The sequence below is a fragment of the Myotis lucifugus genome, unplaced genomic scaffold, assembly GCF_000147115.1.
Source record: "Myotis lucifugus unplaced genomic scaffold, Myoluc2.0 scaffold_6, whole genome shotgun sequence".
NCBI classification, from domain to species: domain Eukaryota; kingdom Metazoa; phylum Chordata; class Mammalia; order Chiroptera; family Vespertilionidae; genus Myotis; species Myotis lucifugus.
Genome location: NW_005871054.1, coordinates 18,318,103 through 18,332,456, shown reverse-complemented (window position 1 = coordinate 18,332,456; position 14,354 = coordinate 18,318,103). Strand labels below are relative to the sequence as shown.

General features: G+C 34.3%; 1 protein-coding gene across 1 annotated transcript in view; it reads right to left on the bottom strand.

Annotated features, from left to right (window-relative positions):
• Positions 1–451: 451 nt before the first annotated feature.
• HNRNPLL (heterogeneous nuclear ribonucleoprotein L like) overlaps positions 452–14,354 on the bottom strand; it is a 66,939-nt gene continuing 53,036 nt past the window's right edge. The window contains exons 9-15 of the mRNA XM_006083442.2: positions 13,442–13,513; positions 8,661–8,878; positions 4,944–5,065; positions 4,269–4,470; positions 3,509–3,566; positions 3,325–3,423; positions 452–1,499 (exon numbers count right to left, since the gene is read on the bottom strand). Of these exons, the coding sequence (XP_006083504.2) occupies positions 1,444–1,499; positions 3,325–3,423; positions 3,509–3,566; positions 4,269–4,470; positions 4,944–5,065; positions 8,661–8,878; positions 13,442–13,513 (827 nt within the window). The 3' untranslated portion in view covers positions 452–1,443. The remainder of the gene's footprint in view (positions 1,500–3,324; positions 3,424–3,508; positions 3,567–4,268; positions 4,471–4,943; positions 5,066–8,660; positions 8,879–13,441; positions 13,514–14,354) is intronic.

Here is a 14,354-nt window from a genome sequence, read left to right as displayed (position 1 = left end):
GAGATATTGGTCCACTGTTGTCAAAATTTAAGGGGAAATAAAGGTTAATGGTGTTTAGTTTCTATCTAAACTTTCTATTAGCTCTTAAATTTGTTATAGGTCATTTCTAAAAAGATTAAGGCAAACTGTCTTCTTTATGTTAAAATTCAAAATAAAGCTTTTAGAAAAGATCTAAATGGAATTTCTATATGCAAATTTGTTTAAAAGTCTCAAGATCACAAAACTACTATTGCCAACTTGAACTTCACAGTTATTCTGGGTAGATGAAACATATTCTCCCTTCTTTAAGATGAAAATAAAAATCACTGTATCAGTTTTCTATAACAAAAAAGCTATAACCTTGATAACAAGTGTTCAATAGTCTCTTAATCCCATGTTTCATCCTTGCGTCTTATTTGCCCTCTGTATGAGATATATTATTTCACAAATAAAGGAAAAAAACAAAAACAGATCCACTGGGAGAAAGAATGTTTAATAAATGGTGTCGAAACAAATAGCTATCTGTTTGGAATAAAAATAAAACTAGATCCGTATACCTTACACCATATAGAAAAATACATATATTACTGATGGATTCAAGAGTAAAAAATAAAAATGCAAGTACCCAAAGTTCTACATACAATTTTAGGGGGTTCACAGACTCCCTAAAGCCCGTCCATGGATCTCAGATTATCTAGAAGAGATACGTTAATCATAACTTCTATTAAAATCTCAATGTCAAATACTAGACATGTTTTCAAGATCAAGTCACATGCAACCAATGAAGATGAACACATTAACTCAGTGTTGTACCTTTATAAAATCTCCAAACTGGAACTAGAAACAGAGGCATGTCAATACAAATGGACAATGACTTAAAAAAAAATTAAATAAGTTTGAGTGCATACTGTACAAGTGTACCCATATGTCTGTTAGCCTTTCAGAAATATAAAATCAGCTAAATCTGTAGTACTTAAAATTTAATATGTGTATGTTATTCTCAAACTTGATTAAAATACTTAATAAATACAAGTTATGTTTATTATGAATAACTGCAATATACTTAAACATCTAAACATTTAATAGGAATTCTATAATATTAAAATGCAATACTTTCACCTGCATTAATCTCATACACAATGGAAAAATACTTGCAGATAATTAGCATTAAGAATGCAAATATATTTTCACTGTGGAAGAAAAATAATAAGATTAGAAATGATATATTTGAGCAATCTACAAGGAAGCTGTAGATAGTCTACATTATGACATTCTATTTTAAAATGAAAACAATTCAATATGTAAGTTTACAACAAATTTACTCAAGGCAAAATATTTATTACAGAACAGGATCTTAAGTCAAAGTAAGCAAGGCAACATTAGATCAACCATTTCAATTTCTCAAATGAAGTATAGCTTTAAAATTGTAATAACCATGAACATAAATTCTAACATGCTCTTCTCTTATAAATGGGATGACGTAGAAAAGCAAAGCTTCAATGTGTAGGGATTGGAACCATCTGTAAAAATTAAAAAACAAAGTTAATAGTTCACTTCTTCCAACTTTCAAGATTACCCTGAATTAACAGTAAATTATTTTACCTTTGTATAGTATTAGAAGCAGAAATATAAAGAAGAATGTCTATGTAAGGTTAAAGGGAAGATTACTTTTATTCATATCTACTAGTAGGCAAGCTCCATGAAGCTAGGGACTTTGTCTATTGCTACATTCCTATTGTTCTAAACATTATCTGACATCTAGAAGGCACTGATTTTTTTTCTTTTAGTGAATTAATAGTATCGGGATTAGGCCTATGTCCATAAGCTAAAGCTCACTTTCCAGAAAATATTACCAATGGTAAGTCCTCTACAGAAACCAATTCAAATATAACTTGGGAAGTGGGACAAGACTGGAATGCACAGGAAGATATTAATAAGCTGAAATAAATTCAGGACTAGTATTAAATCTCTGATCAACAGAGTATGCAAATTCTAAATTCACTTCTTAAAAAAACTGGGTATAATCCACACAAAAAATTCCATTTTTTTGCATTTTTCTTTAACTTTTCAGACCAAGCAGAGATAACTCTTCATCAATTGATTATGCAAAGAAATAATTCTGATATCTTTTTTCTTTAAGAAATCTTGTCTTTTTAAAATATATTTTTATTGATTTCAGAGAAGAAGGGAGAGGGAGAGAAAGAAACATCAATAAGAGAATCATTGATCAGCTGCTTCCTGCATGCCCCACACTGGGGATCGAGCCCACAACCCAGGCATGTGCCTGACTGGGAATCGAACCCTGACCTCCTGGTTCATAGGTCCATGCTCAACCACTGAGCCACACCTTGCAGGCTACATGCATTGATTTCTTCTAGAACAGTGGTTCTCAACCTTTCTAATGCCCTGACCCTTTAATACAGTTCCTCATGTTGTGGTGACCCCCAACCATAAAATTATTTTCGTTGCTACTTCATAACTGTAATTTTGCTACTGTTATGAATCGTAATGTAAATATCTTATATGCAGGATGTACTTTCATTGTTACAAATTGAACATAATTAAAGCATAGTGATTAATCACAAAAACAATATGTAATTATATATGTGTTTTCTGATGGTCTTAGGCGACCCCTGTGAAAGGGTCGTTCGATCCTCCAAAGGGGTCGCGACCCACAGGTTGAGAACCACTGTTCTAGAAGATCAACAGGTATTGTAGAAACCAGCTTCCAATATGGCCCCAATGATCCCTACACCTCCAGGTATTCACAGCCCTGGTATTCACAATGTACCATGGTTGGTCTGTGTGATCACAAGAAAACAGCGTAAGTGATGGTACCCCACTTCCAATATTAGGTTATAAAAGACACTGTAGCTTCTGTTTTGGTCTTTTGCTCCCTGTTGGATCACTCCTTCTGAAGGACGCCAATTACCATGAAAGGGGCAAGGCAGCTTGACTGGGCCCACAAACAACCACGAGTGAACTTGGAAGTTGATTTTCTAGCCCCCAGTTAAGACTAAAAATGACTGCAGACCCAGACAACAGCTTGACTGCAGCCTCCTAAGAGACTCTGAGCCAGAACTACCGAGCTAAACTGCACACAGATTACTGACCCTCAGAAATAGTAAGATAATAAATGTTTGCTGGTTTAAAGTGGTAAGTTTTGGGATAATCTGTTAGACAGCAATAGATAACTAATCCAAGTATTATGTGGGTTGTGGGATTTATATGCCTCGTTTTCTCTGTACTTCTCTGTACTTTTTAAAGCTAATAAACGTTATTTTAAAATTGTTGTGAATGCTTCTGATGGTACCTCCCATTGAAAAATGACACAATTTTACTTACTTGGAACTCTTATCTGGTAGTGATTAAGTGCTGTAAGGGCTTCTACTGCATCGGTTTTGCATTCCCATTCTAAGAGCCCAGAAAGGGTTTTGGCAGAAGCTAAAACAAAGAATCACAAATCCAGTTGTTACTTGTTTGTCATCAACTTAACCAGAAAAATTAAAAAGAGAGAGTGTGCACTTACGTTTTGCATCAAACACTTTATATTTGATGAATGTAAGAACTTCATGGTCATTACATAACTGTTAAAGAAATATAAAACTCCATTAAAAATATAGCCAAAATAATATTTCTACCTTTTCTAAGAAAGTAAACTTTATGGTAGCATTTAAGTTTGATCCTGTCATGAATGAAGTCATATATGTTTTTAGATTAAAAAGCTGTATGAGAAAAATCAAAAATAGTGATAGTCTACAAACTAGGTACATTTAGTGCTGTACAATAAAACCACAGATTTGTAACTGAAATATTTATTCTCAGAGTAGACCAGGATTTATTGTTTGACCAATAGGAGTGGAGTTCCAGAAAATCAATTATCTTCTGAAGCATTTCCTACAGTCAGGGGAAAAGGCAGGGACATGTAAAATTTTGTTTTGTTTTGATAAGCACTGTGCTAGTTATTCCACAGTGAACATAACAGATGTGGTCTTCTTGAAGTGTAAGAATTAAGAACATAATTAGAAAACTTTCCAAATGCAGGAATAAGGGTATATCATTCTAACTCCAACTCTCAAAAAGATTGCACCACAAACCAAAACAAGAACAACGATGAATGGAGGCCAGAAAAGTTTAATGGCCAAGGAATAAACTATATAAATAAAGTAACAAACAAACAACAGAATACTATCAAAAGTAGATGAGCAGAACAAGACTTTAAAATGAGGATAACATATGACATTTTAAAAAAGAGGGACATTTTATACAACTTGTATTTCAGTGCCCACCTTTGTGAAGGTCTCTTCTGTGACACACAGTGGAACGTTATAATAATGCAGCACACACGAGGGCGGCTGGATTATATTCTTAGATGCTTGGCCAGCACTAGTAAAGCGATTATTCTTGCTCATTGCAAAATCCTTGTAGCTACTCGTACCATCCTCCAGCTCAAATATTTGACTTGGAACAACTGAATGTTGCTTAGACACACTGAAGATTGGAAAGAAACCAGTACAGAACATGTATCTTGTTAGAAAAAAGCAGCAAGTAGGCAGTCTCAAAATGTTAACATATAGACCTCCATCAACCTTAACAAAAAAGCACACGTAGCTATTTAAACACAGTTTAAATATTTAATATTTTGAACATGTACTTAAATATTTTAGTTAAATCACTCTTATATGGTAGACATTAACTAGAAAAAAATCTATTGAATATGTTCTTATATTGGAAAACTTTAATATAAAATGTGCCCATTTAAACATGCTGTTTTATGATCATAAAACTAAAAACCAGACATAGGTAAGCAAAATCTGAATTATATGATCCTAAAACACTGTCTAAAATAACAACACTATAGGTGCTAGTTTCGGATGTGCCCTCAGTTACACTAACATATTCTGAAATTGAAATTATGTCTTTAATAAAAAAGATTTTTAAAATTTACCACTTAAGATATTTACCAAACATTAAGTCTTTTCCCAAATAATTTGACATTGTTAAGGTGTGTGACAGCTCTTTCCACAGCATATTCATCACCCATTTCTACCAGTGCTGTACCAGGAATGGTCTTCATGAATTTTACCTGTAAATACAAAATCCCATAAACGTGACCATTTAATTCCCTTTTATAGTAACAGAAATTTCTAAAAGATAATATGGTTTAAGTGGTTGATGACAAATACAGAAGATCACCTGGAATCTTCAACTTTTATTCTGATATATTATTACTAGACACTTTTAACTCATATCAAAATTCAATAAAGTTTTTTTTCAAAGACTATAATTATATTGTATAACACATGGAAGAAGAGCACAGGCTTACCCTGGGCTCTGTTATTTATCAATTGTGTAACCTACAGCAATTACTTCACTTCTCTGAGCTTTAAACTTCCCTATAACATGGAGATAATAATACCTGACAGGATTCAACATTTTTTCATTTAACAAATATTTATTAAATGCCCAAAATGCTTTGATAAGCACTGTGCTAGGCTCTCCCCAGTGAACATAACAGACCATGTCTTCTTGAAGTTTATATGCTAGTAGGTAAGTCAGAAATTTAAAAGTAATAATTACCAAATATCCAGAGTGCTATTGCAGTGATATACAAAATCCTATATAAGAAATAATACAAGATGGCCTCGAGACAACATTTCCAGTAAAAGGCTTGTGCAAGGCAGAGACAGTTTAAAAAATAGGCAATACTTCACAAGTTTTCATAATATCTTGGGCAGAGGCCACATTATCCTCTTACATCATTCCAATTTTAGTATAAATGCCGTAAGGCTTAGATGAGATAAAGTATGAAAATCACTTGGCATAGTGGTTTTCCTACCCCTTGGAAAGTCTGTAAATGGCTATTAAGTACCACCAACATCCATGACATCTTGAACATGCTTCCTTATCAGTTAACCTCAAAGGAATATTGCCAATGTACTTACACAACAAATGCAACATAGCATTTATATTCACCATCACAACTTTCAATGGGCTATCCTAGCATTTTTACACTACACCTATACTTGAACAAAATTCAGCTGTAGCAAAACTTTTCAGTTTCATTTGTCTTCTTATGGGCAAAATTTTTCTCCATTGATTAAATCCATTAACACCTACAAATCTAGTAGTAAGTAAATACATATGTGAAGTATCTAGTTCTTATGCTGGTAAATCTTTAAAAGAAGTTAGGTAAAATTAACTATATAGAGATATTTTAAGAATATGATGGCTTGAGTTTAATGTATCATACTGTATCATTTAAAATGTTTTATAATTATTGATATGTGGAGTGAGAGACTAGAATTGTTCAAATAACATACAGAAAACTTAAGTTTTATTAGACAAAGTGATTTGGGTTTTAAACATCGATCAGCTGCCTCCTGCACACCCCCCACTGGGGATGTGCCCGCAAGCCAGGTACATGCCCTTGACCGGAATCGAACCTGGGACCCCTCAGTCCGCAGGCCGACGCTCTATCCACTGAGCCAAACCGGTTTCGGCTATAATTATTGATATGTGGAGTGAGAGACTAGAATTGTTCAAATAACATACAGAAAACTTAAGTTTTATTAGACAAAGTGATTTGGGTTTTATTTATTTATTTATTTTTAATATATTTTATTGATCCTTCACAGAGAGGAAGGGAGAGGGCTAGAGAGTTAGAAACATCGATGAGAGAAAAACATCGATCAGCTGCCTCCTGCACACTCCCCACTGGGGATGTGCTCACAACCAAGGTACATGCCCTTGACTGGAAACGAACCCAGGACCCCTGAGTCCGCAGGCTGATGCTCTATCCACTGAGCCAAACCAGTCAGGGCTGATTTGGGTTTTAAATCATACGATAATCCTATCCTGTCCTATATAATAAAAGCCTAATATGCTAAGTGTCCGGTTGACCGGTCAGCCATTCAACCAATCAAAGCGTAATATGCTAATGATATGCTAAGGCAGCTCAACTGCTTGCTATGACATGCACTGACCACCAGGGGACAGATGCTCTGACTGGTAGGTTAGCTTGCTGCTGGGGTCTGACCAACAGGGACTGAGTGAGACAGGATGGACATACCCTGAAGCCTTCCCGCAGTCCCTCTCCAGCTGGCCAATCTCCCGTGTACCTCCCCAGCCCCAATCGTGCACCAGTGGGGGTCCCTCGGCCTGGCCGGTGCCCTCTCACAATCTGGGACCCCTCGGGAGATGTCAGAGAGGCGGTTTCGGCCCAATCCCACAGGTCAGGCTGAAGGACCCCACTGGTACACGAATTTGTGCACCGGGCCTCTAGTCAGTTTATAACATAAAAGACAAAGATCTACTAAAGATGTTGATTAAACTGACTCATTATCTACCAATGTGAAAAGCACAAACAGAAAAGTAACACTATGTAAAGAAGGTTAAAATACCCATTAGCCCATTTAGTTATCAAGCATGAGGCTCCTAGACCTTACTAAACACCCAGGTGTCTAAGATAAATGTCTATATGAAAAAAATCTGAACTATTTTTCCCAATGTTGCTAAATCTGTCCAATGTAGTCTTAGCTAGTTATAATAAGTAGAAATATTCTATATGTATCCCCCCTACACCAAATGTGGATTTTATATATATTTTTTAAATGTTGTCAAATAGTTATGTTGAGGAAATTATTTCAGAGATTTTTCCAAGTTCCTTTCTCAAATCAGGGAAGTTTTAGAATTAAAGTAAGAACTAAGAGTACCAAGAAACTCACGTACTTATACTTTTTTGTTGTGAAAAGAACATTAAAAATCACATAAAATAACAGAGAAAGCATCATTACCACAATATTGAAACTCAAATTAGCAAGTGATTCAAACAATTAGTAACTTAAGACTACCAATCATTTTCCCAGTTAAATTTCCCACAATTCTTTCAAAAATAGTTTAACATCTACTTTGTGACAGGGAGTATCCTACGTATTTCTAAGATTATCAATGAACAAAACATCACAGACCTGGGGGAACCACAGAGTTAGTTATCTGGTGAAAATAAACTTAAAATTTTACAGATCTTCAAAATATGTTTAATTTAAATGTTTTGCTCCTTTTGGAGTATAAGCCTCCAAACAGAAAGTTCTGGACACATTCTATCAAAGTGGGTCTAAAAGTGCATTGTTCCTCAGAAGATATAAGAACTCTAGCACTTGGGAGGCAAGTATATAAATCTAGACTTGTGGCTAAGTCTGAGACATATTTATGTATGGTTCTTCTAAATTCCACAGTTCAACATGCTAAATCTCTCTGAAATTATAAAATAAGACTTATGCCTATAATACTCCAGTAATTGATTAAACTGTTTTAGACTTCTATTTATATTATTTTAAAAAATAGTTTTAGTAGCAACAACCTATACTGATCACTTACCTACAAAAATAATTTCTGGAGTTCCTACCTAATGGATTTTTAGCTCATGTGGGTCATTACTAAAATAACTTGAATGTTCCTAACTCAAAGAGAAAACATATATAGGATACCCCCCCAAAATGTATACACACATTTTGAATAATTACAAAGGCAGTGTTTATCAAAATACATCTCATTTTCAAAACTGAGCTATCAGCTGTTAAAGTGTATATACATTTTTTAGGACACCCTGTATTTGCTGCCTTTTCAGATTTTCTTACTATATTATCTTAGCAAAAAAAAATTGTAAAAAAGAAACTTACCTTTTCAATATTTCCATATAAGCAGAATAGGTTGAAGACTCTTGAACAATTCATTTTCAGCGGATGTAATCCACTAACCATCACAACCGAACCAGAGGGATTTCCTCCATGCATGTAAGAGGAAGAAGCCTGCGGTAATGGATATGCAACAAGCTCAGGTGTATCTCGAGAGCCCATTCTGTAACGACTCGGTAAAGGCAATAACGGACCATGTGATCCTATAAAAATGACCAAAAAGAAAGGAAGGAAATAAGGAAGGAGGGAAGAAGAGGGAAGAGAGAGAGAGAGACAGAGAGAGAGAGAGAGAGAGAGAGAGAGAGAGAGAGAGAGAAGAAAAAGAGCAAGAAAGGAAAGGAAGAAAGAAGAAAGAAAGAAAGAAAGAAAGAAAGAAAGAAAGAAAGAAAGAAAGAAAGAAAGAAAGAAAGAGACACAACTTTAGCAAATACAATATACCAAGCAAAAAAATAAGCTCTTACTATAACTAGACTGACATATGGCCAAAGAAAACTCAAATGTGTGAATGTTCAAATATAACCTGTGTGAATTAATAAAATTTACATTTGTACCAGATCCCATATACATAGGCCTGCATGTATCTGCATACAACAGGTTTTGTGTTTCTGTATTTTAAAAAAATAGTAGTTTAACCCCCCCAAAAAGTATATAAGTTCAGGCCATAGATAGGGAGGGGAAATGAGAGTAAATCTTTGGGCCACTGTATATACATTATACCTCAAGTTTTTAAAAAAATTCCTTCTGCCAATGTCTTTTAGAGGATAATACAATAACATATACAGTGAAATCTAGAAAACTATATACAGATATAACAAAAAGAACATCTTTGGTTCTCCTTTAAATATAATTTACTATAATGTACTTTCAGGTTAATATTTTATTCTACTACTAATTTATTTAATATCACACCTATTCAGACCCATTTTTTGCAACAACATCAAGAACCAGAAGAAAATGCCTGAGTACCTGAACCTGTTGTCACAGAAACACAAAAATCTACATCTCTTATACTGCAAATCCTTAAAAATTCACCTGCTAACTTCAGAGTAGTTCTAAACAACTTCATCTGTTTTTCCCATCCACAACAGATTGGAAGTAACAGGAAAAATAAAGCTCGAGTGAGTGAGGAATCAGGGAGTCTGGAGAAAGTTCTTACAGCATGGCAACTAAGCTGAAGATAAATAGCTCAGAAATACATCTAAGGAGCTCCTGAGTTAGTGATTATAAAAGCGATTATAAAAGCACATTCTTGAAACATGCAAAGGTCCTCCTGATGGGCAAGAAACCAATTCAAAATCCCAAGTCCTGTGAAGAGTATATAATGCTTCTGACTTTCATTTTTATGAGACTAAGGGACACTTGTCATCTACTGAGTTACTAAGAACTACTATATTCTGGTATAACAGCATGCTACCAGAGCTTATGTAGACTCCAATTCAGTATTCAGTATTCTAAGTATAGCTGCCATTCATAACATAGCAACACCACCACTGGGCACATGCAAATGGTGTGAATTCCTGCAATTTTATAAAGCAGTGATTTTCAACTGGTGTGCCACAAGAATTTTTAAAACATGCAATACCTGGCTCTAGTCAGGGACACTGACCTCTTTTCCCTTAGATCGTCAAATAAAAAAATGACAATAGCCAACATGACAATAACCTTCTGGTGTAAATCAATCAAAATTATATCTTTTTTTTTGTCAGATCAGCAAAAAATATAATTTTGGTGTGCCGCAGAATTTTAGTAATTAATTTATATGCACCATGAGATGAAAAAGGTTGAAAATCGTTGTTATAGAAGAAAACTTATCAATGCATTGTCATCAGTGTTGCCTTAAATTGGTCATGGTTTTCAACAGCTCTTCTGCTGGTAATTGGTAGTTTATCAAAACAATCAATATAGGTCAGGGTGAGTTACTTGTAACTATACGTATTTTGGCCTCTAATTTAAACTGTTATACATACACTGGGGTCATGTATCAATCATTATTATCCCTCTTAGAAAAGTGTACATACATATTATATTGTACCCCACCACTTGCTTGTACAATAATGACACTTTACTATTATCACTAAATTTTCTTTTCCATGGAAAGTGGCAAGATGTTTGGTAGATGGGCAGCAGAAACCTTCCACTCTACGTAAGCTGGCCAAAGTAAAAAACTTGGACATCTATGTGTATGTAAAAATCAAATTCAGTGCAAGAGTATCACTTAAGTTTATAATTAGCCATCAGAATTAAATTATGTTACTTATAGAACTTAAATTGTTGCCTACATTGTTTAGGAAGATAAGAAAAACACAGAAGTCATTTAAAAGCTTTCTATCCTAACTAGTTCATGCAAAAAAGTTTGGTGCTTGAAAAACTAATGCTTCAGGTATTTAAAAAATTCACTTATGTGAAAAAATGCTACATAATAAATAGGCATTATTAACATTTTGAAGGCATTTTCTATCTTTGATATTCTAAAATCTTTGGTCCAGGAACCACATCCAAAGGTACACACAAGCTTTTCTTGGGCTCACCCCAAATAAATCTGTATGTTTATTTTTGCCACTTCTCAAGTATAAGGGCTTTTACCAGTTCACCTCATAGGCTGGGCTTCCCAAATTAAAAAGAGCTAAAGAATTCTGAAAGCACAGATTTAAACTGTGATAAAAATTAAATAACAAATTTAATCTAATTAAATAATTAAACCTCTTACATACCAACATAAAGGAAAAGACACATGTGATATGGCACAAAAATGCAAATAAGCCTGTTTTGCGGAACTGCTAAACCTAAGGGATACAGCTGTGATTTGCAGGATTTCTAAAAACGTTCAGTATCACTAGCACCCACTCCCATCATCATCTTTCCCCAATTTCACATCTACTTCTCTGCCTCTTTATTCACCTCTCTCTCTTTCTCTTTCCCTCTCCCTCTCCTTCTCTCTCCTCCCACCCTACTGCCGGTCCCTCTCCCCTCCTATACCCTATTCTTCATACTTCTCTAGGAAAGTAGAATTATTCTCAGTTAAATATTTCAATGGACATAGCTCAGAATGGATGCCCTACACAACCCCACCACAACCATTCCTCTTCAGCAGTATTCTCCAGAGACTGAAAGATCCCTATTTAATAACCATCATCATTCCAAAGAATTTTGCACCTCATCTTTTTAAGTAAACTTGTGCTTTAAAATTTACACACACACACACACACACACACACACACACACACACACAAACACTCTAAATAAATTAGGGCATGAAACTGACAGAGTATTGTATACTAGGCTTTAAAAATATATATAAAGTTCTTCTAGGGCATAAAACGTATTTTTATTTATACAATTTTTCAATAAGATAAATTTTATAAAGGAAGGAAAACCTGAAAACTCACACTGAGAAAAGTATGTGTCAACACTACTACAGTAGACTTCTTTGTCCTTCATTTATTCTTTCACAGATTTTTCTAGCCTGCTTTGCCAAACATTAATCAATTTTAACCTTCAGCCGACACCCATGACACAGTTATCTATTCCACAACTCCACTACAGACTTGTGGTTAGCAATTCTTTTGTAACCCTCCATTATGCAAAGCACAGTGGGCTCCTAGTAAGTGTTTCTTACTGCAGGGTCAGCACTATCCAAGGGACCACTGTTAACATTTACACTGTCAAAGAAACTAAGACAAATTATCAAGCAACACACTCACTAAACTGTCAGTCCGTAGTAAGATTTTCATTCTAAACACCACACTTACTGTTTTGATATAGCATATTGTTTCAATGTCTTCTGCCATAAAGACTACTATAAAACTTCAACAAACACAAACGTAATAAATTCCTAGAGTTCAAAAAACAACCACAGGGAATAAGCTAAAATTCACAGTTAAGAATGGTCATCAAGCATGTAGGCAATTTGAAAATATTTCAGACAACAGGCAACACCAGGGACTTTTCTATAATAAAGTAATTTCCACTTTCTATTCCAAATAGCACTGGACTTCAACTTTAAACCACAAAATAGGAGTCAATAAAAACTAAAAAATATTTAAAACCACAGAACTTATAACCAGTTAATCTTATCAACAGCAATTCTCAACATCTACTCACAAGAACAATAGCCTGAGAGCTCTCTTTCCTGAGGAAGAAGATTATTCTAGGCTTCATAATCTTAAACTTACCAACATAGCAAACATTAAAACCAAAGAATTTTCTTTTTTTAAAAAAAAGCTAAAGAAGTTTTAAAAGAGAAGTTAAATAAAACTAATATAAAGCCAAAATACCAACTGTAGAACTAAAATAATTAAAGATCTAACCAGAAACATGTTTCCTTTTCAATAAATACCCTTCTTCCTGCCTTTCTTACTCAAAATTCCTCTTGTTCATACTTGCTAGAATAAAAATACAGTTTACTGAGCAGTAATACTTCTTTTTGGTCCTCTAACAAAACCAGAGCCCATTACTAATCAAAACCAAGACAAAACAAAACAAGGTATAATGGTAAAAAATTAAAAATTAAAAAAAAAAAACTTTCGAATCCCCAAATAGTAACTCTCATTTATCTCAAGAATTAAATAACATATCAATAGTCTAAAAAAAAAAAAAAAAAAAAAGATTTTGGACAACTCCTTGGGAGTACATTCTAAGGGACCAATCCCATATAAACCAAGTCAAATGAGCAGGAAATATAGAAACAAGAAATGTGCCATTCGTCAGAAATGCAAAAATGCTAACAGTTCATCTATACTACCTTCCTTCTGCCTTGACAAACTTACCATAGCCATCATGTCTAAACGAAGAAGGGTGTTCTCCCAAAATGGCTTGTCTCTGGCGACCCTTTCCTCTATCTGACACAAAAGTAGAAACATGGTTTTAACAATTTTGATCCAAGTACTTAACAGAGTTCTCACATGGGAAAACCCATTCAAAACATCCATTACAATTCATAATAAAAGAAATATCATTCCTGGTTAACTTTAAACATCCATTATATCCATTTTAAATACAAACACCAAAAGTTTAAGAAAGTACTTCTATCTAACAAACTCCACTTAACTTGAAAATATCTTTTTGGCAGATGCCAAATACAATCACACTTTCAAAATTAAGAAGAATGGATACTTTTCAGAAAGTGAATGTACACAATGCTAGAGTTTGACACTGTACAGGAGTTTTTACCAATACATGTCTTTAAAACGAGCTTTAAGTGCAGTACTTTTGAAAGACAGTACCTGAATCATACTATTAGCTTCAACAGCAACACATTTTCAAAGTGGGCTTCTTTCAAGAAGTTCAGCATAAGCCAACAACAACCTGTATTACATGGTTTCACAATCAGTAAACACAGAGTATTTTGTATGTATATACACATATTTACAAACACCTACAGACTTCAGAGCTGGAAATTTGCACATCACTGGCCCAGATTATAGCATGGACTGGTCATTGTGTATAGATCTTAACACCAGGCAGGACTATGAGCACCCCCCAACGTTTAAATATGCCAAGATAAAGCTAACCAAGGGGGCTACATTATTGGATGAGAATACTACAATACTGAAGTATAATTTTTATTTTAGCTACATCTTCAGGGAAGGCATGCCAATGTTCCCAAATCTAATTTGAGGTGTCAATAAAAAGTAAGTTTCTAAAATAGCACTTCCTATGGTTGGTTAGTAAATTTTAAGA